General features: G+C 37.0%; 1 protein-coding gene across 1 annotated transcript in view; it reads right to left on the bottom strand.

The window, feature by feature from the left end:
- The window catches only part of LOC130247412 (adenylate cyclase type 3-like), a 40,231-nt gene extending 21,428 nt beyond the window's left edge, over positions 1-18,803 (bottom strand). Inside the window, 6 exon segments of the mRNA XM_056480636.1 lie at positions 593-751; positions 3,534-3,661; positions 5,619-5,730; positions 6,783-6,916; positions 14,228-14,377; positions 18,168-18,803. Of these exon segments, the coding sequence (XP_056336611.1) occupies positions 593-751; positions 3,534-3,661; positions 5,619-5,730; positions 6,783-6,916; positions 14,228-14,377; positions 18,168-18,803 (1,319 nt within the window).
- Between the last annotated feature and the right edge of the window lie 8,506 nt (positions 18,804-27,309).

Genomic DNA, 27,309 nt, shown 5'->3' with positions numbered 1-27,309 from the left:
TTGGCACACTATACACTATGCACTTACACACTCAACAGCACAGTATATGCATGTAGTGTCGTCTCAAATGGATCACTAATGTTTATTTGCTAACCGAAAATTCAAACTGTTTCCCAGAAGACATTTCATTCATTCATTTTCCTTCGGCTTAGTGTCTGATTTATCCGAGGTTGCCACAACGAATTAAACCGCCAATTATTCCGGCATATGTTTTACACAGCGGATGCTCTTCCAGCCGCCACCCAGTACTGGGAAACACCCATACGCACTCATTCTCACACACACACTCATACACTACGGCCAATTTAGTTTATTCAATTCACCCACGCCAACACAGGGAGAACATGCAAACTCCACACAGAACGCCCAGACGGGACTCAAACCAGAGACCTTCTTGCTGAGGCGACAGTGCAAACCACTGAGCTACTGTGCCGCCATCATGCGATTAATCACGATAGCTGCGCAGCACTAGTTATTATCAATAGTATCAAATGCAGCACTGAGGTCCATCAACAGAAAGACCCAACCCCGAGTAATTCAGCGTAACACAAACTTTTAATATTCAGTTTTAACAGATTTTAGTCGATCTCACCCTGGGATGCCCCCTGACTCCATCTTGTTTGCCACGGTCACGTCAGTGGACCAGACGTCAAACTGCCAGCGCTTCTGTCCCAGGACTCCACCCAGCACAGTGCCCGAGTGAACTCCAACACGCATGTCCACTCCTGTCTGGGTTTTTTCACGCACATAGCTGAGCACAGGTGATACAAACAATTTAGACTTTCTGCTTAATAGCTGCTAATTATACTAATTATAAAATCAATAATAATTATATAATTTTAAAAATTGTATCTCATTTATAAAAATTCTAAAAGAAAAATGTTTTTAATATAATTTGTTACAATTCTAAATATTTTTTGTAAAATGCATATATAGAGTTGAAGTCAAACTTATTCGCCCTCCTGTGAATTTGTTTTTCTTTGTTAAATATTTCCCAAATGATGTTTAACAGAGCAAGGAAATTTTCACAGTATGTCTGATAATATTTTTTCTTCTGCAGAAAGTCTTATTTGTTTTATTTCGGCTAAAATAAAAGCAGTTTTTACTTAAAAAAAAAAAAAAAGCATTTTAAGGTCAAAATTATTAACCCCCTTAAGCAATATTTTTTCATAGCTGAGTACAGGTGAAGCAAACAATTTAGACTGTCTGCTTAACAGTTGCTAATTATACTAATTATAAAATTAATAATAATTTTAAATAATCTCAAATAATCTAATTTCAATAATTTCAAATAATCTCATTTATAAAAATTCTAAAAGAAAAATGTATTTTATAATATATTATAAATAGTGCTGTGCACAAATTATTGCGATTAATAATTCAAAATAAAAATCTAAGTTTGTGTACTGTGTATATTTATTATGTGTATATAAAATATATGTATAATACAAATTATCTATACATTTAAATATCTATGTAACAAAATAGTTTTGTATTGTTTTGTTTCTATGTACAGTATATGTATCACATATATGTAATAAATACAGTTGAATCAGAATTATTCGCACCCCTTTGAATTATTATTTTTTTTAATATTTCCCAAATGATGTTTAACAGAGCAAGGAAATTTTCACAGTATGTCTGATAATATTTTTTCTTCTGGAGAAAGTCTTATTAGTTTTATTTCGGCTAGAATAAAAGCAGTTTTTAATTTTCAAGGGCAAAAATATTAGCCCTTTTAAGCTAAATATTTGTTTCGATAGTCTACAGAACAAACCATCGTTATACAATAATTTAATTACCCTAACCTGCCTAGTTAACCTAATTAACCTAGTAAAGCCTTTAAATGTCACTTTAAGCTGTATAGAGGGCAAAGATAGAATAAATCAGTTATTAGAAATGAGTTATTAAAACTATTATGTTTAGAAATGTGTTGAAAAAATCCATTAAACAAAAATTGGGGGAAAAAATAAACAGCAGGCTAATAATTCAGGGTGGCTAATAATTTTGACTTCAACTGTATATATAACACACACACAAATATTATTTCAAAACATTTAATAATCTAATTATAATAACATCTTCTTTAGTAAAATATGAATAAATACATGAAGAAAATAAAAGGTCAATCATTGTTTTTTTTATAAATGATTATATGGTTATCACATATATTACATATCTGATTTTTGTCAATTCTGCTGATGCTCTCTGACAGTATCGAAATATTTTATGATTGTTAAAAAAATATGAATATAGCTGAATTAAAATGCATTATAACTCAATTAAATTTGAATAATCTTTTTTGTAAATGATTAATTTTATTATTATAATGTCAACCATTCTTAAAAAACAACAACTTTTTATTATGTATATACAAAAAAAACATGAACACACACAGCAGACATCAGCTTCAACAATTAATGCATTCCCCTCATTTCTTACTAGCATCTATACATCTTGAGGTTATTGTGAAAGCACAGCACTAAACTACACTTATTCATAATGTTTCTGTAGATAAAGCTTCTCCCAGTGCATATTTACTGTTCACAAAGCCGCTCCCACTGAGCCTGTGCTTCAGATAAAGCTTCTCACAGATGGCATTTACTATAGATAAAACAGTCACACTTTACAATAAGGTTTCAGTATTTAATGTATTTACTGAAATAAACTAATTATGAACAATACTTGCACAGCATTTATCAATGATACTTCAACATTTCCTAATGCATTATTAAAATCCAAAGTCTTGCTTGTTAACATTAGTTAAAGCACTGTGAGTTACCATGAACTAACAATAACTGTATTTTTATTAACTAATGTTAACCAAACTTTGGCACCGCTGGGGGATGGGGTGGGTGTTTTTCTGGGTGGGCTGGAGGGTTGAGGAGTAGATCTTGTTTTGTATATTGGAAAGAAAATGTTCAAGATGCTGTTACCACTCGCATGTAAAATCAATAAATATTTAATCACAAAAAAACTAACGTTAACCAACGTGAACAAATACTTTAATAAATGTAATGTTCATTGTTTGTTCAATCATTCATTCATTTTCCTGTTCCTTTATTCATGAGAGGTCGCCACAGCGGAATGAGCCACCAACTTATCCAGCATTTGTTTTTTCATAGCTGATGCCATTCCAGCTGCAACCCAGTACTGGGAAACACCCATGCACACACTTCGGCCAATGTAGTTTATTCAATTCATCTATAGCGCATGTCTTTGGACTGTGGGTGCAACTAAAGCACACAGAGGAAACCCACGCCAACACGGGGAGAACATGCAAACGCAGAAATGGCAACTGACTCAGCCAGGGCTTGAACCAGCGACCTTCTTGCTGTGAGGCAACAGTGCTAACCACTGGGCCACCCTGTCGCCCTCATTGTTTGTTCATGTTAGCAAATACATTAACTAATACAACCTTATTGTAAAGTGTTACAGATGAAACCCCTCCCACGCTCGATGATCAGTAGATAAAGCCCTACCCAGTAATTGGGTTCTACAAGCAAATCTCTGCCGAGTGGGCGTGTACTTACGAGATGGCTTCCACCATAGAAAGGCCCATCATAATGGAGCAGGCGGCGTGATCCTCACGGTAATCTGGCAAACCACAGATACAGTAATAACAGTCTCCCAGAATCTTGATCCTCAGTTGGTGGTGTTGCTGTTAAAGAGAAAAATAATACTGGTGATTATGTGCACATTATGTGTATCATGCTAATATTTCATATTATTTGCATCTATTACTTTACAGATACAGTATACATGTGAAGTCAAAACTATTCGCCCTCCTGTGAATTTTTTTTCCTTTTTTAAATATTTCACAAATGATGTTTAACAGAAAGAAAATTTTCACAGTATTTCCTATAATATTTTTTCTTCTGAAGAAAGTCTTATTTGTTTTATTTCACCAAGAATAAAAGCAGTTTTTAACATTTAAAAGCATTTTAAGGTCAATATTATTAGCCCCATTAAGCAGTTGTTATACACTGATTTGCCTAATTACCCTAACTTGCCTATTTAACCTAATTAACCCAGTTAAGCCTTTAAATGTCACTTTAAGCCAGGCATTCTCAACTGGTGGGCCTCAGCGATCCTGCAGGTGGGCTGCGAGATAGCTTAAAATGAACTTAATTATTGTACTTTAATTATTTGATTTCATTATTAAATAAGTTTTATATAAAAATTATTGGTGTAATGGCATTTTCCCGTTTTCTGTTATTGATTACTTTGGACACGGTGCAAAAAGAGCCTCACAGTAAAATACAGACTTAACCGTGGCTGCACGTCAACTAGGACTACATGGTCAGCTATATAACGTAAAGCAAATCATTACGCAAATGTAAAGGCAATGATGATTAGAGTTATAACCAGTTCATGCGTGCCTCACGTCTGCGACTCGTATCACAGTCGCACCTCTCTGCTGATTCACAAATTATGTGTGCTCTCTTTGTGTGAACTCTTTAAAATATCAGCATAGTTGTCCAAATTAGAGTGCGAGTGTTTTATACAGGAGGATCCAGCGAGACTAGGTTGTGTTTTAGTGAACAGCTGTTCACTACTGTCAGCGAACTCCAATAGTATCCTCAAAACCCAACCGCCTTCAGATCGATGTGTTTCAACAGACTTAGAATGTTTTTACTGTATTTTACTTTTTTATTTGGTTATTTTTAATGTTTATGATCAATAGATGAAAAGTAGTCAGAACAATTCAAAGCAGGAGCGTTTTTGTCATCTCCTGTTGTCCTGTCAGGTTCATTTATTAAGGAAAAGGCCTAAATACTCTGCAGTTGTAACAAATACCAGAAGAATTCAGGAGCTTTTAATCTGTGTGTGTTTTAAAAAATAAATAAAATATATATTATTATATATTCTATATTTAATTCTCTCTATATATAATGTTTCGGGGCTTTTTTTAAAATAAAATACTGTAAAAAATAAGATAGCAATAGTATAAGCAAAAGAAATGTTTTGCTAATAAATAAAAGTTTAAAATAAGCATTTTCCCTAGACAATCAGATTAGGTAAAAATGTCAGACGTGGGCCTTTTTCAGAGAAGGAGGTGGTCCTCGAAACAAAAAAGGTTGAGAACACCTGCTTTAAGCTGAATACTAGTATCTTGAAAAATATATAGTCAAATATTATGTACTGTCATCATGGCAAAGATAAAAGAAATCAGTTATTAGAAATTAGTTTTTAATAGTTTTAAAATAGCTTGTTTTATTACTAGTTAATGCCATTTTAGAGGTGGTACGGTGGCTCAGTGGTTAACACTGTCGCCTCACAGCAAGTAGGTCACTGGTTTAAGTCTTAGCCAGTTGGCATTTCTGTGTGGAGTTTGCATGTTCTCCTCGTGTTGGCGTGGGTTTCCTCCAGGTGCTTCGATTTCCCCCACAGTCCAAAGACATGTGATACAGGTGAATTGGATGAATGTGTGTGAATGTGTGTGTGAATGTAAGAGTTAATGAGTGTTTTCCAGTGCTGGGTTGCAGCTGGAATGGCATCCACTGCGTAAAACATATGCCAGAATAGTAGGAGGTTCATTCTGCTGTGCAACCCTTGATAAATCAGGGACTAAGCCGAAGGAAAATAAATGATAAAAGTTTGCTGTTTTTACTCACCGCTGCTAGTTTGTCAAAGCGAGCAAACAACTCGTTGAGCACTTTGACAAGTTCTTTAGGAGTCACAGCAGATGAAAGCTGTGTAAAACCTACGATATCTGCGAAAAGGATACTGCAGGGAGACGAGAGATGTTAGATTATCAGATCAAGAGTTTCAACAGCCTTGTTAAAAGTCAACATGATCTGACGACCCTTTTAGTTTATTCAAAGTATTTCTGAATAAAACAATATATTCAGCAAAGAGAGACAAGTAGATTTATTTTAAAGGGGACCTATTATGCAAAAAACACTTTTGTAAGGGGTTTAAACACAGTTGTGTGGCAATAGTCTGTGAATACAACCAGCTCCTAATGGTAAACATTAATTAATTCTATTGTTAATAATCACACTTGATAAAAACAGTCTGCAGAAACACTTTGATTGGCATTCTCCCTTTGTATGTGTCATCAGCTGGGGAAAGCCCCGCCCATTAGTGACCATCTCTCCCTCATTAGCATAAACAGCACTGAGTGAGAAGCAGCTGTCCACCATTAGAGGTTTTTGTTTTTAATCTGCCATTATGCTGACACACAGGCATTTGTAGCTCCGCCCTCTTTTGAAAAGAGCTCAAACTCATTTGAATTTAAAGCAACAGTCACCAAACCAGCACAATTAGGATCAAAGACTAAAAAAGGCAGTTTCAGTGAGTTAAAAAATATTTGTGTGATTTTTGAGCTGAAACTTTACATACAACCTCTTGGGACATCAGACTTATTTCACATCTTGTAAAAAAGGTGCATAATAGGTCCCCATGAAGACACTTTTTTGCCATCTACTGGTGCAATGATGTTATTACAGGAATGCTTACACAAATATTCAGATCATAATATGGAAGCTTGTTTACATCTCAGAAAAGGGGCAATTAAATATATTTAAGGCATAATTCAGATGATCTTTTTTACAATTGTGATTTTGCATTTGACAATTCACACTTTTATTCTTAAGTTTAAAATCAAAATTGCAAGATACGAGCTGTAGTTCTGACATGAAAAGTCAGGATGGCAAGACCTTAATTGCAGATTCAAAAAGTGGATCAAAAAAGACATACAGGATAAATTACGGATAAGAAAAAAAGCAGAGCAAGGCAAAAATGAAGGTCAGTTAACGTTATTGTGAATGTTTTACCTGACGTCTTCATGGCGGTACATGTACATGGTGTTAAACTGTTGAGCATCTGTTTTCTGATTGGCTCCTTTCTTCATACCCTGAAGCATCTCATCTGCAATGTGCTTCGGTAAGATGGACAGCAATAACTCTTCCTACACACATAAATATAAACACACACACTTTTAGAAAACACAATACTATGGATTAAGAAATAAACATGTGGTGGAATAAGCCTGATTTTAACATTTGTTATTTTGACCGCTTATTATTTTCTGCACAAAAAAACTCTAAATGACAATATTTTTATTTGAAATTTGGAAGAAATGTTATCAGACATTTATAGAATAAATAAAACATTAAAATCTTACTCAAATATAAAGAATATATGGAGCAGAATATTTATATATAAATTTAGAAATGTATAAATATAATTTTGTATATATATATATATATATATATATATATATATATATATATATATATATATATATATATATATATATATATATATATATATGTATGTATTCATTGGGGAAAATAAGTATTGAACACCTCACCATTTTTCTTAGAAAACATATTTCTAAAGGTGCTGTTGACACATCTAATAATTAGTTTACAAATGAAGTTATGTGTAATAAAATGAAATGCTGCAGGGAAAAAGTATTGAACACATGAAGAAAGGGAGGTGTATAAAGGCAGTGAAAGCCCAGACAGCAGCTGAAATCTCTCAGCAATTTTTCCGCAACACTCTGACCGTCCTCATGGTAAATGAAAATCAGCTGCTTCAGTCCAACATCTAAATGATCAGTTTCAAGATGAAACCAGAGTGGACATTTTAGCAAGACAATGATCCAAAACACAACCAAGGAAACTCTCAAATGCTTTCACAGAAAGAAAATCAAGCTGTAGAATGGCCCAGCCAATCCCCTGACCTGAGTCCAATAGAAAATACAAAATAAAGATCAGTTTTGAAAGACGAGACTCACAGAACCATCAAGATTCGCACCTAAGCAATGCATGTGACTTCATTCTCCATATGAGAGGTGTCTTTAAGCTGCCATCACCAAAAAAGCCTTTTATATAAAGTATTAAATACATTTCAGTACTTCTTCTTGTGTCATTTCATTGTTATTACGCATAATACAAATTTTTCCGATTATTTTTATGTTTGTATTGTTTGGCTTTTTACCAAAATCTGGTTCAATTACGTCAACATCTTCTTTAGAAATATTATTTCCAGGAAAAAACATAACATATTCAACACTTATTTTCCCTGCTGTAGACACATTTGAAGGTAAAATTATTAACCCTCCTGTGAAAATATTATTAGTTTTCAAATAATCAAATAATCAAATGTCCCACAGTACTTTTTTTAGGAATAAAAGCAGTTTTAACATTTTTAATATAATTTTAAGGTCATAATTATTATTATTATTATTATTATTATTATTATTATTATTATTATTATTATTATTATTATTATTAATTTTTTGGCTACAGAACAAACCACTGATATTCAATGAACTGTCTAATTATTCTAACCTAATGAAGTATTTAAACAGCACTTTAAGCTGAATAATAGTATCTTGCAAAATAATAAGCACTAAAATATTAAGTACTGTCATCATAGCAAAGACAAAAGATGTGAATTATTAGAAATTAGTAGTTATTAAAATGATTATGTTTTAACGTGTTTAAAAAAAATCATCTTTCTGCCAAACAGCAGAACATTTGAAAAACAAAAAGCCACAGTTTGGTTTTATTCATTCATTTTCTTTTCGGCTTAGTCCGTTTATTAATCAGGGGTTGCCACAGCAGAATGAACCGCCAACTTATCCAGCATATGTTTTACGCAGCGGATGCTCTTCTAGCTGCAACCCATCACTGGGAAACACCCACACACACTCATTCACACACATACACTACGGACAATTTTAGCCTACCCAATTCACCTGTACCACATGTCTTTGGACTTGTAGAAAAAAACGGAGCACCTAGAGGAAACCCTCTGCCAACACGGGGAGAACATGCAAACTCCACACGGAAATGCCAATTGACCCAGCCGAGGCTCAAACCAGCGACCATCTTGCTGTGAGGCGATTATGCTACCTACTGTGCCACTGTGAGGCTCAAGTTTGTTTTCAATGTATTTCAAATATGTATTTTAAATTATATTACTGCAAAGTTATTATTATGCATTTTATTAATAATAAAACTAGACAATGAAGAATTCCCATGTCTTAGCTTATAAATATTCATCAGATCTTGTATCTTGATTAGACATCCCTACTGAAAAAAACAGCTTAAACCAGCCTAGGCTGGTTGGCTGGTTTTAGCTGGTCGACCAGGCTGGTTTTAGAGGGGTTTTGGCCACATCCAGGCTGGTTTCCAGCCATTTCCAGCCTGGTCTTAGCTGGTCAGGCTGGGAGACGACCAGCTAAAACCAGCTTGACCAGCCTAGTCAGGCTGGGAGACCAGCCTAAACCAGCTATGTCCAGCTTAAACCAGGCTGGTCAGGCTGGTTTTAGCTGGTCATTTTCCAGCCTGACCAGCTAAGACCAGGCTGGAAATAGCTGGAAACCAGCCTGGAAATGGCCAAAACCCCTCAAAACCAGCCTGGTCGACCAGCTAAAACCAGCCAACTAGCCTAGGCTGGTTTAAGCTGGATTTTTCAGCAGGGATACGTTTCTCATTTATAAGAGATTGCATAAACAGCTGTATCTTAATCTGAGGCGTTTTTCCACTCTCTGCTTCATGAACAAAGGAGTGAAGTGGGATTTCGGGACTTAGATTTTCGCAGAGCATATTTGTCTCTTAATGCCGTTGCCATAGTAAGCTAAACCCGTCCGCTGCGCACTGATTGGCTGGATGAACTCAACTCCCAGAAGCCCCTGCTGCTATGGCATTCTGGGATTGATCTCTGGAGACCATGTGACCACATGAGTGGGACGGACTGAAAGAGACACCAGCAGAAAGCAAGTAAACTGTTCAGATCGACTGCTGCTTATGATTAAGAAGTCCAATAAAATGTTGCTAATGACAAAAATGATAAAAACTCATAAAGACATTTATTAAACTATTTGTAACTTGATTTTCTAATAAAACAATGTGAGAAAAAAAACCAAAGCAATATTGAAGAAAGTGTAGGTTGGGGGCGGGACTATCTGTTTGATCAACAGATGTTGGGAAGTGTTTAGAAAGCTGTTTTTAACTGTTCAGGCTTGAAATTCAGTTTAGCGATGATAATGGGGGAACAATGACACACAACACCTTTATATTTGGAGAAAAAAAAGATGGTAAGCCATATATAGTGCATATATATGCAACCTAGGCAGATTCTGAAAATGTACCCCTATATACATTACTGGAGAGCGACAAATATGTCCCTGGAAGTCCCTATGTACGGTTTTTTGCAGTTTTCGCGAATCCACCAAGGGCTGGCGTGTACGTTTTTGGGATCTTAGATTTCTCTCACGAGTACCATTTGCGCTTTTTCTTCTCACGTAAATCCACCAGAGGCCACTGTCCACTGACTGACTGACCGACTGACCCACTGTCCTCCTTCCCTAAACCCAACCGATAGTGTTTTTAAAAGCACAGATTGACCAGCACCCACCCACTTCCCTAAGCCTAACCGACAGGGCTTTCAAAAGCATCGATTATCAAGCGCCCACCCACCTGCCTAAACCCAACCGACAGTGTTTTTAAAAGCACAGATTGACCAGCACCCACCCACTTCCCTAAGCCTAACCGACAGGGCTTTCAAAAGCATCGATTATCAAGCGCCCACCCACCTGCCTAAACCCAACCGAAAGTGTTTTCAAAAGCACTTTTTGTTTTTTTTGCTTTTGTCTTACATGAGTTCTGGAACCGTTCTTCGCCGGACACGAACCCATCGTTGCGTCCATGTCACAAGTCTGCTGACGTACACAGCGAGCCACTGGACAAACTGGTAACAGCAGAAAAGCTGTCCATTCGCAGGTAAACAGTTAGCTGGTAGTGTGAAAAGAAACGGCGTCAAACCGCCCCATATCGTTCATTTTAAAGATGAAATGCAGCCATACATACCCCTGGCTACATAATTCATGATCTCCAGAAATCTATATAGGGCTAGGTTTTCAGAGTGAGCCTATGTTGCAACTATGTGAAACATATGCGAGTCAAGAAGTAGTAGGTACCTGGTTGACCTATTACTTCCGGCGAGATTCTGAAGTGTACATATGATGGACGCTACATTATCCCCATAGTGCTGTCACTATACTGGAATTTGTTACTTCAGTACGATACCTTGAAAAATATTGATATTTGATACTGTTTTGCTAAATATTTTTTTTACTATTTTTATTTTTTATTTAAAAATAGACAAGTCTAGAGTATGAGACTGAACCGTATATTTTTACATCAACAAAACATCTTGTTGTAGTGCACTTATTTAAATTAATCTTTGCGATTGTAGGGCTGTACAATATGTAGTTTCTGCATCGATATCACAATGTGCGATAGTATCTTCAATAGTCGCATCGCAAGACATCAAGTTAATTTAAACCATTTGGACCATGCATGTTAACCTTCCTATTTTCCCTGGATTCTTCCGCATGTTACAGTTCTATCCTGCTATCATTCCGTAAAGGTATTTTCCCGTATTTCTCTCGTGATTTCAGTTTTTCTCTGAAGGGTGTCAATAAACAATAAAGAGCCGATTCTCCCTATCTGCAAACCATCCCGCCGAACCACCAGGGGCCGCCCCTTTCTCTTAAATATGAGTCTGTTCTGTGCTTTCGTGTTATTTAGGCATGAAAACGAGAGGGGTCTGGATGCAGACCTGGTGCAGTGCAATCTGTGCTGCATTCAATGCTTTTTAATGGCTCACCTAACCCTACCCCTAACCCTACCCTTCACAGTGACGTCACTCACTTCATTGATTGCATTGTCTCTGATATTGCTTCGCTTAGTGATGCAATCTCAGCTTGCATCATAAAGGCTGCATCCAGATACTATTGAAGAAAACACTTTGAAATAAATATAATAACGGCGGGATTCCTGTTCCTTTTCAATACAGGGGCCGTCGCCCCTCCTATGCAATCCTCAAAACAGTAATATAGCGGTGCATGACTGTCAGCTGACACGCTCCATAGTGATGAATTGATGCTGTTTCCCAAACAGATTCTGTACACGTGATTTGAAGCGCAGTGAAAGTCTGGGTTTTGGGTGCGTGTTTGAACAGACATATACACATAATAAATAATAATAACACCTAAAGATGTCGATCTTGGTGGCTTTATTTTTTTCAAACACAACTAATTTTGTCCTAAATGAGTATAAAAAGTTAAGAAAGCAATCAAATGCTTTCATTATAACGTTAGATGTGTGCATTTTTAAAGTGACACCTGTTATTTAATGTAATCAAACTAAAAAATCTAAATAAATAAGAGATCTATTTATTGCTCTTTAATCAAAATGTGTAAGTTATACAGTGAAGAATGGGGGGATATCCCTTATTATGGTGTGCGTATCCCTTATTTTCACATCCCGATGTTGACAGGTATGATTTGGACACAATAAATTTGACAGTTTACCACTTTAACAAAGATTAACTATGTTTATTTATACAATGAAGACTGTAGAAAGTGTTTTCTTACATTTGGTTATTGAATTTCTGCACCTCAATACTGTTAGACTCCACTGAAGCACACAAATCACTGTTGATTCAGGTTCTATTGTTTTCATATGTAATTTAATTTATTAATTACTGTTTATAAACTATTATTTATTAACTACTGGTTAATTTTTTAAAATATAATTAATAGGACCAAAATCTGACTCAGTGTTTGCATTAGTCCATTTTTAACTCAATTTGGGTTTAAATAACCCAGAATTTATTTGAGTGTACAATATTGAATACTGTAATTTGTTTATGTTTGTTATATTTGTTGTGCAACTATATAAGCACAACACCAGACTTATTCAAGTAGCCTACTCTACTATACTATGGTTCTACTTTAGTCTTTACTATAAATAACTATGGTAGCCTACATATTCTATAGTATCTTAGACATTTCATCAAAGTAATCCTAAAACTTAAATGCATATTAAACAATGCCACCATTATCGATATTTCGTTCATTCATTCAATTTTCTTCGGCTTAGTACCTTTATTAATCAGGGGTCACCACAGCGGAATGAACCGTCAACTTCTTCAGCATATGTTTTACACAGCGATGGCCTTCCAGCTGCAACCATCACTGGGAAACACCCATACACTCTCATTCACACACATACACTGCGGACAATTTAGCTTACCCAATTCACCTAAAGCGCATGTGTTTGGACTGTAGGGGAAAACAGGAGCACCTGGAGGAAACCCACGCCACGGGAGAACATGCAAACTCCACACAGAAATGCCAACTGACCCGACCGAGGCTCGAACCAGCAACCTTCAAGCTGTGAGGCGAAAGAGCTACCCACTGCACCACTGCGCCGCCCGTACTGGGAAATATTTTATTTTATAAATTAATATCAATGTAATATATATTTTTAATTGAATTTTGTACATTTTACTACATATTAAATAGTCATCTTGTGAAATTAAATTAATATCGCAATATATAAATTGCAGAAAACATTCAAAATGCAATAAAGTGCCTTCAAAAAAAAACAAAAAAAAAACAAAACACATCTTTTGCATTTTTTAGGGGAAATTAAACATTATACTAGGCCTATGTCAGCAGTCCAAAAAGCACTAAATAACTAGTAAAAGTTTTTAGTTTTAGTTCCTTGAATCCTTGATCCTTGACATCAGAATGGGAGTATAGTTCCTAGCCATATCGACCAAGAAAATTTACAGTATTCCATTTCCGTCAAGTTTAAGTAGAAAATTATTTAACTTTTTTTTTTTTTTTTTTACATTTTTGAGTTAGATGCTAATGGTCTAATCCGATTCAATGATTTATGCTAAGCTAGGCTAACATTGCTCCCGCCAGACCCAGAGATTGGCTGAATGGATTCAACATCGGTAAATCTAAGCTATTTAACTATAGGTGAGTTGTACAATGAGCCTATTTCCGAAAAAAGTGATATGTTCCTTTAAATCTAGTTTTTATACGTACTGTGTGACCAACATAAAATAATGTGCGATGGCAAATTTGGACTCTTGGGTCTTTAGTGGCACTGCTGTCACAATAACAACAGCCTGGGGAATGACTTCATTACTGCAATAAGAGTGACAACAGTGTGTGTGTGTGTGTACAGTGCGTCCTTGCCTGGAGATCTGCTCAGATGTGCCAATAACAGGTAACAGGACACTTGGGCCCCAGGGCAGAGCTCCACCACTGAGCCCAATTAGAGCATCTCTGCACGTTCATTAATCTCACAGACTGAGCCTTAAACTCCTTACAAAGAGCATCCGGTCTAGTTAATAACCTATTAAACTGGTGTTTGCTCTATGTGTGTGTGTGTGTGCGTACCTGTTGTTGACTCTGTTCCTTCAGCGTGAGACTGACTTCCAGAGATTGTTTGGCCTCTAGAAACGCTGTGCGGTATTTACGGTCAGCCATGAAATATGACATCACACCCACTAGCATGGCACCAAAATACAGCATCAGATTCGCCACGAGCTGCAAGAAACAACACACTTGTGTCACTTCGGATTTAATATGCACACAATATATACAGAACGAGAACAATGATAGTTTTTTTTGGACTGTCCTGGGATGTCAATGTAAAAGAGATATTTTTCTTTCATGTAAATAGCCATATTACATCAGATCTTTAAGCTCCGCCTTCATGACATCAAACATGTGACACTTCTCGCAACCCCTCTGTTGTTATGAATCAGGTTTAGAATTAGTCAGAGGTTTCAGGTCAGTTCGATTTTTCTCAAAATGCTTTTCAAAAAAGACTCTTCTGCTATTTAAGGTTACATTTACATTACAAATAAAACAAAGTTGTTAAATACTATAAATACTATAATATTATAGATTAAAATAACTCATTTGTATTTGAATATGTTTGAAAAGGTAACTGACTCAACGCTGTGCTTTACAGCTTGATTACTTCCAACTCATCCCCATTCTGAAAACATACCCTCATATACATTTCTGGAGAGCACCAAATACGTCCCAGGAGCTATGTTTTTTGCGAATCCACCAGGGGTCGCTGTGTATGCTTTTTGAGACCTCAAATTTCTCTCACGAATGCAATTCTTGCTGTTCTTGTATAGATCCACCAGAGGCCATTGTCAACTGATTGACTGACTGACAGATAGAATGACTGATTGACTGACCAATCTAATAAGACAATAATATTTGTTTGTTTGCCACTGTGTGTGTGTCTAAGTGTATGTGTGAACTGTCTGTAGATGTGTGTAACACGAGAAGCGCATGTGCGCGGGACCGATGTTTATTTTTATTTTTCTCTGATGCTCGGATTAAGTTATTGTTCAGTAACATACAGTGATGCTGTTGACAGAAGAATAAAGCACAAGATGTGGGATGCGACCTGTGTGAGCCTTGATTTATTTTTCTGCTGCTACACGAGTTAGGCCAGCTCTCCTGTATTAACTCAACGCGTTACACAACATCTTTCACATATATTTGGAATATGCATTTGTAAGCAACATGAATCATTCACATATTTTTTACGAGTTCATTATCTGAGATGTAAAACGTACAGAAAAGCTGCCTATAGAGAGACACGCACGCGCTGGTGAAGTGTGTGTGTGTGTGTGTGTGTGTTTACAGCTGTTTGACTGATAAATATGAATTTGTAGCTAAATCGTTAGTGGTGCCAAACAGCATTTCCTATTGTTTACATCTCTGCTACAGCATACCATTAAGGCTAGACACTGTGCATGTCATAATCAATTTTAACAAATAAAAACACTTACAGGTTGTGAGTCCACAGCTTCTGCTTGTTGGAGCTGCTCCTTCTTTTAGGAGATTTTAACCGAATCCAGCACTGAACTAGGAAACATTCTGTAAGCTGTGTTTTGTCAAATCATGCGTGCTATTTTATAGTTCTCTGGAACATGATTAATATTAAACTGTAAGCACTTCTGTCTTTGTGTCGTGTCATTTGGTAGCCCAAATACAGAAACAGAAGAAGCTCGGTGGAAATAACAGGGCGGCATTTTTTCCCTCTGCTGTAACGTTACAGTGACTCTGGCCACGCCCCTTAGCTGCACAGTGTGTGTGTGTGCGGTAAAAGTACATTTGTGATGGGTTTTTTGTAGTCCCCAAAATTCGTTCATTGTAGGCTTTGCTAAGCTAACTCTGTAAAAACCAATGTCTCCCTTTGCATTAAACTTTAAGCATTTTACATTCAGAGATTCTGTTTATGTTCACACAGCTACATTACACATCAACTAAAGTATGCACAATTATTTAATATATATCATATATTAAAATATGATATCGTAGTGGACCACCCCTTTAAAATATTTGCTGCCCAACAAATGGTATTTTTTTTAATCAATGCTGAAAGCAACTATGCATATTTTTATATTGTTAGTAATATTTTTGTGGAAACCTTTATTCTTTGATGATCAGGTCTAATAATTTATAAAAGAAATATTTTTGTGAAATTACAAAACTGATGTCTTTACTATCACATGTGTTACATTTATTGTATCCTACTCGAATAAAAGTATTAACTTCAGCAATTTAAAAATCACAATTGCAACGTAAAAATATTAAATGGTAATATATATGGAAATCCTATAAAACCTAAAAATATGTATTAAATATTCATATATGTTTAAAATAATAATAATATACTACTGAAATATTAAAATAATATAAAAAATATAAATTTTTATGAGTGACTAGAATAATATTGGGTATTATTAGTATTTACTAACATTAACTAAGTATGAATAATCTTGTAAAGTATTTATTAATCATAGTTCACCATTAACAAATGTATTATTAAACTCCAAAGTTGTGCTTAATATTAGTTAATGCACTGTGAGTAAATATGAACTAACATGAACGTTAACTTAAATAATATTAACTAATGTTAACAAAGATGAATAAATACTGTATTACTAATAGATTGTTAATGTTAGTAAATACATTAACTAATGGACTATTATTATAAAGTAAATGAGCAAATGTTTTTACATTTATTCATTTTAAATGTATGCATGTGCAGAAAAATGTTTGTGATTGCCCTTTACAAAAAGTACTGTAATAGTAGTGATACTATATTTTACTTGGTATTATATTTAAGATGAAAAAAATTGAGTAATGTAATATGATGGAATTTAAAAATATTACCAAAAGGTATACTTTGGTGGTACAACAGTAGCGTCCAGAGAAGTATATTAGAGAATATAACCAGTGTTGGGGGTAACGCATTACAAGTAACGAGAGTTAAGTGATAATATTACTTTTCTAAGTAACGAGTAAAGGTCCGTATGACTTAAAAAAATTAAGCAATAATATTTGAGTTACTTTTTTATTAATGTAATGTTAGGTGTTACTTTTTATTTTAATGAATTAGCTTTGGGCACCGCAGTGGCGCAGTAGGTAGTGCTGTCGCCTCACAGCAAGAAGGTCGCTGGTTCGAGCCTCGGCTAGATCAGTAGGTGTTTCTGTGTGGAGTTTGCATGCTCTCCCTGCGTTTGCAGGAGCACGCTCCGGTTTCCCCCCACAGTCCAAAGACATGCGGTACAGGTGAATTGGATAAGCTAAATTGTCCACTCATGTGTGCGAATGAGTGTGTATGGGTTTCCCAGTGATGGGTTGCAGCTGGAACGGCATCCGCTGCGTAAAACATATGGTGGATAAAAATAGGTGGTTCATTCCGCTCTGGCAACCCCAGATTAACAAAGGGACTAAGCCGAAAAAAAAGAAAATGAATGAATGAATTAGCTTTTAAAATAATAAACTGCTGAATTGAAATGAACATTTAAATCACGCACTCAATGAGAGAATGCATTTATTATTTTAAACACATCGAAGAAAAGGAAGAGGATTGTCTCAATGGACAGTGATTTTACATGACTAATAAGACAAAAAGCTCTTCTATTTAAAAAAAGAAGTTAAAGAAAACCCCTGTAAGTTCTGAAAGAGATCAAGTCCCAGCAAATATAAGGAAAGGTAACGCAAAAGTAACTCAAAAAGTAATGTAACACATTACTTATCAGAAAAAGTAACTTAGTAAGGCAACTAGGTACTTTTTTGGGAAGTAACTCAATAATGTAATGCATTACTTTCAAAAGTAACTTTCCCCAATATATAACAACGATTATATCAAAGAAAATAACATGACTGCAGCTCACTGTAAATCATTTGTTTATAAGCAAAAACGTTTTTAAAAAGTGCTAATACTCTACTAAAGTATGCCTAAAATTATTACCATTGTGTTATTTATTAATGATGTTTTCCAACATGTGTGTTTTACCTGTCTAATCAGCACTGTTAGCTGCAGTTTGTCTTGGTTTCTCAGCGACATTGTGAATCCCAGCAGCAGCGTGTGCGCGCAGCACGAGAGCGCGCTCAGCAACACAATGGGCGCGAGCGACAGCGGGAGCATGAGGAAGAAGGAGAAGATGAAAAACGTCTGCCATCCCACCGTGTCACCGGCGGCGTAAAACCCCGCGAAGTTCAAGCTGAAGTAACACAGCACGTGGACCATGATGAGCAGCCACAGCGCGTACGGCACAAAGCTCGCGGACACGTGCACAGGGAGCAAACGGAACCGGGATGTGATGTAGAGCAGAATATCCGACGCCATCCCACCTGCCGCCACAGCGAGCGTGTTCAGTTTATCCGGAGAGTAAACAACCCCGCACATGATGATCACATAACCGTTAAACAGAGCCGCGAACACGATCAGCACCAGTAACGTCTCCTGCCGCTGCCGCAGAAAATAAGTTTGATAAACTTTCTCGAGAGACTCCGGTGTGAACCTGAGACGCAGGAAGCGCGGGAGAGATGAACAGACACCTGGCGAGCGCACCGTCCTCTCGTGCGTGCCTCCGCGAGTGTGTGGCTCCGCCACTGTAACCGGGCGGTCCTGGGTCCCGTTCGCCGACATACTTGAGCTCTAGAGGTGCTTGACGAGTAATACTGCAATCAGTGGAAGATCCGTCACGGTCGTCCGAGTTTATTCCGCACTGCTTTGAGGAGACACACACCGGAGAGATTCAGTCTGTCATTCCTTAACGGTCTCCGGCTCCGTTTCCATGGCGAACACATCTCCAGCTGCTCCTCCACATCCTTAAATTATAACAACAACACAGCAGAAACAAGGCAAGTTAGATGAGGGAAAGTGCTGTTAAAAGATTAGTTCAGCCAAAAAAAGAAAATTCGGTTATTTATGATTCACCCTCGTGTTGTTCCAATCCCCTGAAACCTTAGTTTATCGTCATAACAAAAATTTTTCAGATGAAATGCGAGAGCTCCCTCATCCTCCATAAAGAGTGAGGCCCAATCGCAATTCTACTCTATACCCTATGTATATGTGAAGGGGTTGTGGTGTCCCAATTCTTTTGAGCTTGAAGGCGTAGGGCTAAAGGGAAGGGTTAGATAGATAGCCCTTGAAACAGAGATTTTACAGGACCACACTAGAAATTAAAGGGTATGAAAATTTCCCCGAATACAGCAGCTACAACGGCAACATGGCCGCCCGCAAATGTAAGTTAGGAGATGCACAAATTTAGGTATTTTTGGGAATTATTAAGAATTCTTACAACAAACGAGCATATGTTTTAATTCATTTATAGCAGTGTTTGGGTTTCATGGTAATGCTTTAAAAAATGCTAAAATTTGCTGTCTATAATCCATAATAATTCATTCATTCATTTTCTTGTCGGCTTAGTCCCTTTATTAATCTGGGGTCACCACAGCAGAATGAACCGCCAATTTGTCCAGCACGTTTTTACGCAGCGGATGCCCTTCCAGCCGCAACCCATCTCTGGGAAACATCCACACACACTACGGGCAATTTAGCCTACCCAATTTACCTGTACCACATGTCTTTGGACTGTGGGGAAAACCAGAGCACCCGGAGGAAACCCACGCGAACGCAGGGAGAACATGCAAACTCCACACAGAAACGCCAACTGACCCAGCTGAGGCTCGAACCAGCGACCTTCTTGCTGTAAAGGCGACAGCACTACCTACTGCGCCACTGCGTCGCATCCATAATAATAACTCCTGTATATTCGTCCCACAACACATATGACACCCAAATACCCTGTCAGAAATGTCTAGTGGCTGGGAATTACCTTTATATACTGTAGAGTTTGGTATAACGTTAATGTTGTTTTCTTGTGTTTACATAGATGAATATGGCCACGGTGCAAATGCAGTTACAAGCTTATCGACACATTATATCCTTATGATAACATGATGTATGCCTTCAGTGATTTCTTGAAAATAAATACCAAAAAATAATGCAACTGGAATAACTACAGCAGTCGACATTATATGAAGTAAGGGCTCACGATGACAAATGATGACGTGTGTGGGTGTTGTAGTTCAGTCCTGTTTCTTTATGTAAATTTGAAGCCCTTCCCCTTCACACTCTGTTTAATGGGGAAGGGGTAGGGGGAAAATAGAATTGAGATTGGGCCTAAATGGTAGCCAAAAACATTTCATGTGACTTCAGTGGTTCAACTGTAATCCTATAAAGCTCCAACCTGATCTCACGGTAAAAACGTAACTTGAAAAAACGTCAGTTTAGTGGTACTAGTTCAGTCGTACGAAAATGTATGATTTTTAAAAGGAGGCGTGGCACCAAGCCACACCCCTAAACCTAACTTTCACTGGGGGATGAGCAAATCATCCTAAATTTTATGAATGAGATTGTATAAATTCATACAAAAAGTTACGAATTGCTGCAAGAACAATTTTGTGCACCAAAAAATAGTAAAAAAATAAAATAAAATAACTTTGTTTATGGCGACGCAGTGGCGCAGTAGTGCTGTCACCTCACAGCAAGAAGGTCGCTTGTTTGAGCCTCGGCTAGGTCAGTTGGCGTTTCTGTGTGGAGTTTGCATGTTCTCCCTGCGTTCGTTCCATGGGTTTCCACCGGGTGCTCCGGTTTCCCCCACAGTCCAAAGACATGTGGTACAGGTGAATTGGGTAAGCTAAATTCTACGTAGGTTATGAGTGTGAATGAGTGTGTGTGGAGGTTTCCCAAAGATGGGTTGCGGCTGGAAGGGCATCCGCTGCGTAAAACATGTGCTGGCTAAGATGGTGGTTCATTCCGCTGTGTCGACCCCAGATTAATGAAGGGACTAAGCTGGACTAAAGGGACTAATGAATGAATTAACTTTGTTTATGGCATGTCAGGTCAAGGTGCATGTTTACTACAAGACAGTATGACATATTGCCATTAGGAGTGTACTCTCACTAGGCACGGTTGCCTTGAACCGTGCCGAAGCGCACTTGTCCCCCCTTCACTCTCCCCCTTGAGCAAGTCACACACCTGATGCACCGCTCAGCGCTGCAACACATCTCGCACGTGACAGTTGGAAGTATCGCACACCAGACGCGCACATTCGCATGATATTTAAAATTAAACTATTTAGATGGAGCTCTGTGGCACGGCAGAAATATGAACCGTGTCCTGAGTCGTGGCTACTTGCTGCGGACAGCTGCCGACTTGCGCCGGTGTGTATCCTGATAGAAACCTATGTTTAGAAATCTAAAATGCATGGCGCTGCGTGGCGTGATGCTGTGTGTCGCCAAGTTTCGGTTCTGGTGTGCGACCTGTGTTGGCCTGCACTCACACTGCATTTCTCACCTACTGAGCTAGAGCACACTTATGTCATCAATGATGCGACTCTTCAGTTTAACAGAAGAGAAGCGCTCTCGCTCAGCACAGGGGAGATTGCTTTAGTTATATTGTTTTAGTCGTTTGGGATGCAGTTACACACAGTCAAATATTTTGCCGAAAAGATCAGCCACTTTTGGCGCTCATAAATAATCATAAAAGTCCTCGTGCTGCAGGAATTAGAAGGTTTGCTGAAGGTGCTGCTGACGTGCAGTAAGGGGTTTGCGTCTTTAATAAACTACGACAGTTTGCGTTCATTGAACAGTTAGAATGATTAGTAAATCCATATGAAACAGTCCCTTAAAAGTCACGTCTAGTCTTCAGTTTTGGGCTCAGGCGTGCTTTGCACTCACACTACAAATGTACCGCACCAAAGCCCAAGTGATCCACACTCTGGCACATCTCTTCCAACCGGGCCAGGGCCAGTCAACTGAACCGCGCCTGAGCACGATTCAGAGCACTCACACTTCACAATTCGAACTGGGTAATGCGCCTGAGCACAGTTCGGATAGCATAGTGTGAGTGTGCCCTGAGATGTTACAATCACTGTGCAAAATTTCGCCATTTTCATTAGGGATGTCCCGATCAGGTTTTTTTGCCTTTGAGTCCGAGTTATTTGACTTTGGGTATCTGCCGATAACGAAACCCAATCCGATACTTCTATAATACATAAAGGCTTAGTAGAGACATGGGAGCTACGGACGAACTCCATATGTCTGTGGTGAACGAAATGAATGAGATACATCTTATAACAGGACAAGTAGTTTGTCAGAAATCTCCTTATAAAGAGCTGGCAGAGCTTTCTCTGTGATATAGTGGCGAGACGACACGACAAATCGAGGTTCTACATTTGTTCTTGTGGTGTCTTAGGTTTGTTGTGGTAAATGTAGCCTTTTCCTTTCCACCTCTTGGAATGTTAAGTTTACATATCTTACAATATTGGCAATGGCAATGTTGTCGTCATTAACTTTATAATACCTCCAGACCGCTGACATACTCACGATTTCCACTTCAAGCTGCTTCCGTGTTCTACTTTGCCGGCGTTTAACCAATAGCATCTCTGCAAGAAATTTATGGCATGCCACACGTGTTGCTGTTTCTGTGTGAAGTCAAGAAAAGAGGTCTAACTCTGTCACCGCATAACTATAGATGCATTAAAAAGCAACGAGAATATATGTATACATGCATATATGTTTGATTCCTGATCAGGAGGTAATGTCCGATACCGATAGAGTCTGAAACCGCGTGATCGGGCACGATTTCCAATCACGTGATCGGATCTGGACATCCCTAATTTTCATGTGTACGGAGATTTTTTAAAACGAGAGCTGGGAAAACTCTTTATAAAAATACCCGTGTACGTGTGGACATGGCCTTACATGATCAAATCGTGACTGAAAGCACACAGTGGGATCAGAGCTTTAGGGTCATCAGTGAAACATGCAAGCGTCGTATTGCTCATAGTAGAATCATGCAGCTAAAGAGAAGACATATGCAAAATAAGTAATTTTTACTTTTTTTCTATGCTCAAGCGTGTTTTGGAGCTTCATATGATTACAGTTGACCCACTGAAGTCACATGGACATCGTTTTGACAATGTTTCTGGTTGCTTTGAACCAATGTTTTTAGTCTATGGAGGATGAGGGAGCTCTCAGATTTAATCCAAAGTATCATAATTTGTGTTCTGAAGATGAACGAAGGTCTCAGGGGATTGGGACAACATGATGATGCATTATTACACCAGCAAAAACACAAACACCAAGAATGGTCTATTCATTCATTCATTTTATTTTCGGCTTAGTCCCTTTATTAATCTGGGGTCGCCACAGCGGAATGAACCACCAACTTATCCAGCACATGTTTTTTGCAGCGGATGCCCTTCCAGCCGCAACCCATCTCTGGGAAACGAATGGCCTACTAAATAATGTAATTATTTTAAAAGTTCACATAATAGGCAAAGCATGTGCACATTTTAATGCTTCACAAACAAACATAGAACAGGGAAAATGTGACAAGCATGTTTACAAAACACACCAAAACAAACAAATTAATGGCTAAAGGATTAAGAAATAAAAACACAGCAATTGGATAACCGATACTACATACATACAATATAAGAGCAAATAAGATAAAAAATATATAAACCTAAGATTAAGACAAGATTTATTATAGAAATAAAACATGGGTAAAGTTAAAAATAAACCAATGTAACGTATACAGTATAGTCAGCATTTGAAGTGGATCAAAACTTTTATTCAAAGATGTTCTAAATCTATTGAACAACACCCATTTTAGTTTAAGTACAATTGAAATTTATTTCAAATGTTGAATGACTACTGTATACTGTATCTGGCAGCCATTTTAGTAGGGTAAGGATAAGGTTAGTTTTACCCCCAGTATTTAATCCAAGCATGACACTACCCTAACCCTGAAGAAGAAAAATATATTTGTTTATTCTCATGTTATACTAGACCCATATGCTGTCAATTTTGTCCACAAAAAACAACAACAGAACTTTCTGAAGAATTGTGCACTTATTTTGCTGTACAACAGTGCTAGTATATGTCAAGCTTTAAACTAAATACAAAATACAAACTAAATTAAATAAAAATACAAAAACATAAAACCAGTTTTGTTTTGGTTGGGTGTTATCCGTTTATTTTACCAATATATGTGCTAACTCTAAAACACAATGCGATGGAGAAATTCTAATTACCGCTGAAACACCAGTAAACATTGGTAAGACAATTTCTTAATATTAATTTCTTTTTTTTTACACATTTTTAACGCAGTATAAATAGTGTTTATGACTGCAAATTTGAGCTCACTCTGATTAAAATTATAACATTATTACATACTAGTATAAATGTAAAAGTGTAGAAGCGTATAAACAATTAGCATCTTACCTGATCAGTTAGAAACTTGGAACCACCCCTGGAACCACAACAGTTGGAACCACCCCTGTTACTGTGGCCTGTTCATCTGAGCCCAAACAATAGCTGTTAAATTAAAACAGACTGAAATCAATCAAAATTACAATTACTCCCTCCATTAAAAGCAAATATTCCATCTTTGTGCAGTTTTGATTAGTAGTCTATCTGTCATTGAAGGTGCTCTAATAATCTTCATGTAGACAGTCAGTATACAAACTAAACAACAAACGTCATCTCTCTCTCTCTCTCTTTTCAGTCAGTGTTGCTGTAACCAAACCCAGCTCTTTCCAGGTTGCTACACCGCGTTCTCTTGTGAGTATAAAGCTCGAGGGAGCTACAGAAATGTGTTGTCTCATTAAGTTTTCCATTCTATAATAAGCTGTAATGATCCACATATTTAAGGATACTGTTTATGTTACTGTTCATGTTGTTTTCTTATACAATCAATATTCAAAATCACTCTTTTAAGAGATGGTTTGAGTTTGTGATGATGATATTTTAAGGGATAGTTCACCTAAAAATGAAAATGTGCTGTTAACGGCCTCGTGAAATTACAATAAAACATTTTAAATGTTAGTTTCACTTAGTTTTAAGGATATCTATTAGGTAGTGTGCTTCAAAATTTGTGTTTGGTAAATATAAACCTGATATAAACAGGTAAAGCTTGCAGTTTGTCACTTCGCCTAAATGGATCAATGTTTTTTTTTTCGTGTCACCTCATACTTCAGTTTCTCATCAAATCTTCTGACCAATCAAATGCTCTCTAGTATCTGACATACCCGACCCCTTCAATATGCCTTTAATTTGATGCACTTTAGCTCAACCACTCTCACTGCCAGAGGTGTGATAAAAACTAAACGCTATTGGCTGTTTTTTTAAAGGGGAGGGGCTACTCTATGTCCCACCCTCTCTTTGTGTATCAATTGAGATTATGTGAATTAAAAAAATGCACATTTCAAAGCATTTTCCTCTTCCTCAGGCCATTCAAGATGCTTTTTCCCTCTTTATTTGAACATTAAGGGCACAATATGGAAGATTTTTTTTCATTAAAATATCCAAAAATCACCAGTACAGAGCTGCTTATTTTGCTGAATTGTGTACTTACGTTATCCCAAATGTTAAAATCCAGAGAGTTTAGCAATTTTAACTAGTGAGATTACGGCAGAAGGACGTATAGGATGTAATGAAGACCACAACTCCTATGATTCCACAATCAGTCACAGAGTCATCAAACTACGCCTTTCTTTTGCCTTTGTGAATATGTGTTCTTTAGTGGCGAAAATTAAACACTTTGCCTTAAATGAAGGTTTTCCTCTGAAACTCGCATTTTAAGAGTTAGAAAAACATAAGCAAAACAAAAAACAACCTATGACTGTTGATGGTGCACTGAAGTCTTATGAAGCAAAACATTCTGTCCAAGAAACTTAACCGAGGATGTAGATTGAAGCTAACAATGTTGTAAATAACATATAAGTTTCTTGCATAGACAGATCATTTAATGTTCTACTAAAGAGCCCATGTGCATTTTGAATGGCCTGAGTGTGAGTAAATTAACAACACATATCCATTGTAAGGAAAATGTCATCTTTATAATGTTAGATCATAAAAAAATTTCCATTCAGGTGTTCTGTGAAATATTAGTCATTTGTGCCAAGCTGGTGGTCTCGTCCCACTACTTACCATTTATTGCAGGATCCCACATAGTTCTTTGAGGTTTCATGTATGTAAATAGAGTGGTTTTACTTGCCCGGAAACACCTTTTACAGTTTCCTCCAATTAAAACAGCAAAGATTCTCTGCAGAAGAATCAGAGTTCTTAGAAAATGTAGCAAAATAGTTGTTTTTCAGAAATCCAAAGAAAGAAAAAAAACATTTTTAATCATCAAATATCTTTTATTCTTACTGCAAAAAGCTTTTTAATTTTATGAAGAAAATAATTTTTCCACTATAAAGAATATTTTTCTAGGATTGCTATTCTCATGGTCACTCATAGAGGGCAGCAGAGCATTTGATTTAGAGGAAATGCTATAAGCAAATATTGTTTGATAAAAACTAGAACTTAAAAATGACTGTCATCCGAAAAAGAAATCTGTTTTAAGAAAAACAAACAACAAAAAAAAAACATCTTTTTGAACATGCAAATTGAAAATGCAATTTGTATATTTTAAATGTTTGGAAAAAAATAAACAAAACACAAGTGAAAGTTTATTTAAAAAAAGGGAAATGATATGAACATGGAAGGAAGGATATTTTCAATTTCAAATAGCCGTCTGCGTCTTTCCTTTTTACGTGAAGATTTAAAAGCATTAATATATGCTCTCAAAACTACTTTACAAGTTTTATGGCAGCATCTCCATGCATTTAGGCATGTAGACATGGTCAAGACGATCTGCTGCAGTTCAAACCGAGCATCAGAATGAGAAAGAAAGGGGATTTAGGTGACTTTGAATGTGGCATGGTTGTCGGTGCCAGATGAGCTGGTCTGAGTATTTCAGAAACTGCTGATCTACTGGGATTTTCATGCACAACCGTCTCTAGGGTTTACAGAGAACAAAGAAAAAGAGAAAATATCCAGTGAGCGGCAGTTCTGTGGGTGCAAATGCCTTGTTGATGCTAGAGGTCAGAGGAGAATGGCCAGACTGGTTGGAGCTGATAGAAAGGCAACAGTAACTCAAATAACCTCTTGTTACAACCGAGATATGCAGAAGAACATCTCTGAATGCACAACATCTCTGAGGAATATTTCCAGTACCTTGCTGAATCTATGCCACGAAGGATTAAGACATTTCTGAAGGCAAAAGGGTCCAATTCGGTACTAGAAAGGTGTAC

This window comes from Danio aesculapii, chromosome 20 (genome assembly GCF_903798145.1).
Source record: "Danio aesculapii chromosome 20, fDanAes4.1, whole genome shotgun sequence".
Lineage (NCBI taxonomy): Eukaryota > Metazoa > Chordata > Actinopteri > Cypriniformes > Danionidae > Danio > Danio aesculapii.
Note: the sequence above shows the minus strand (reverse complement) of the source record. Positions and strands in the feature narration are given on the sequence as shown.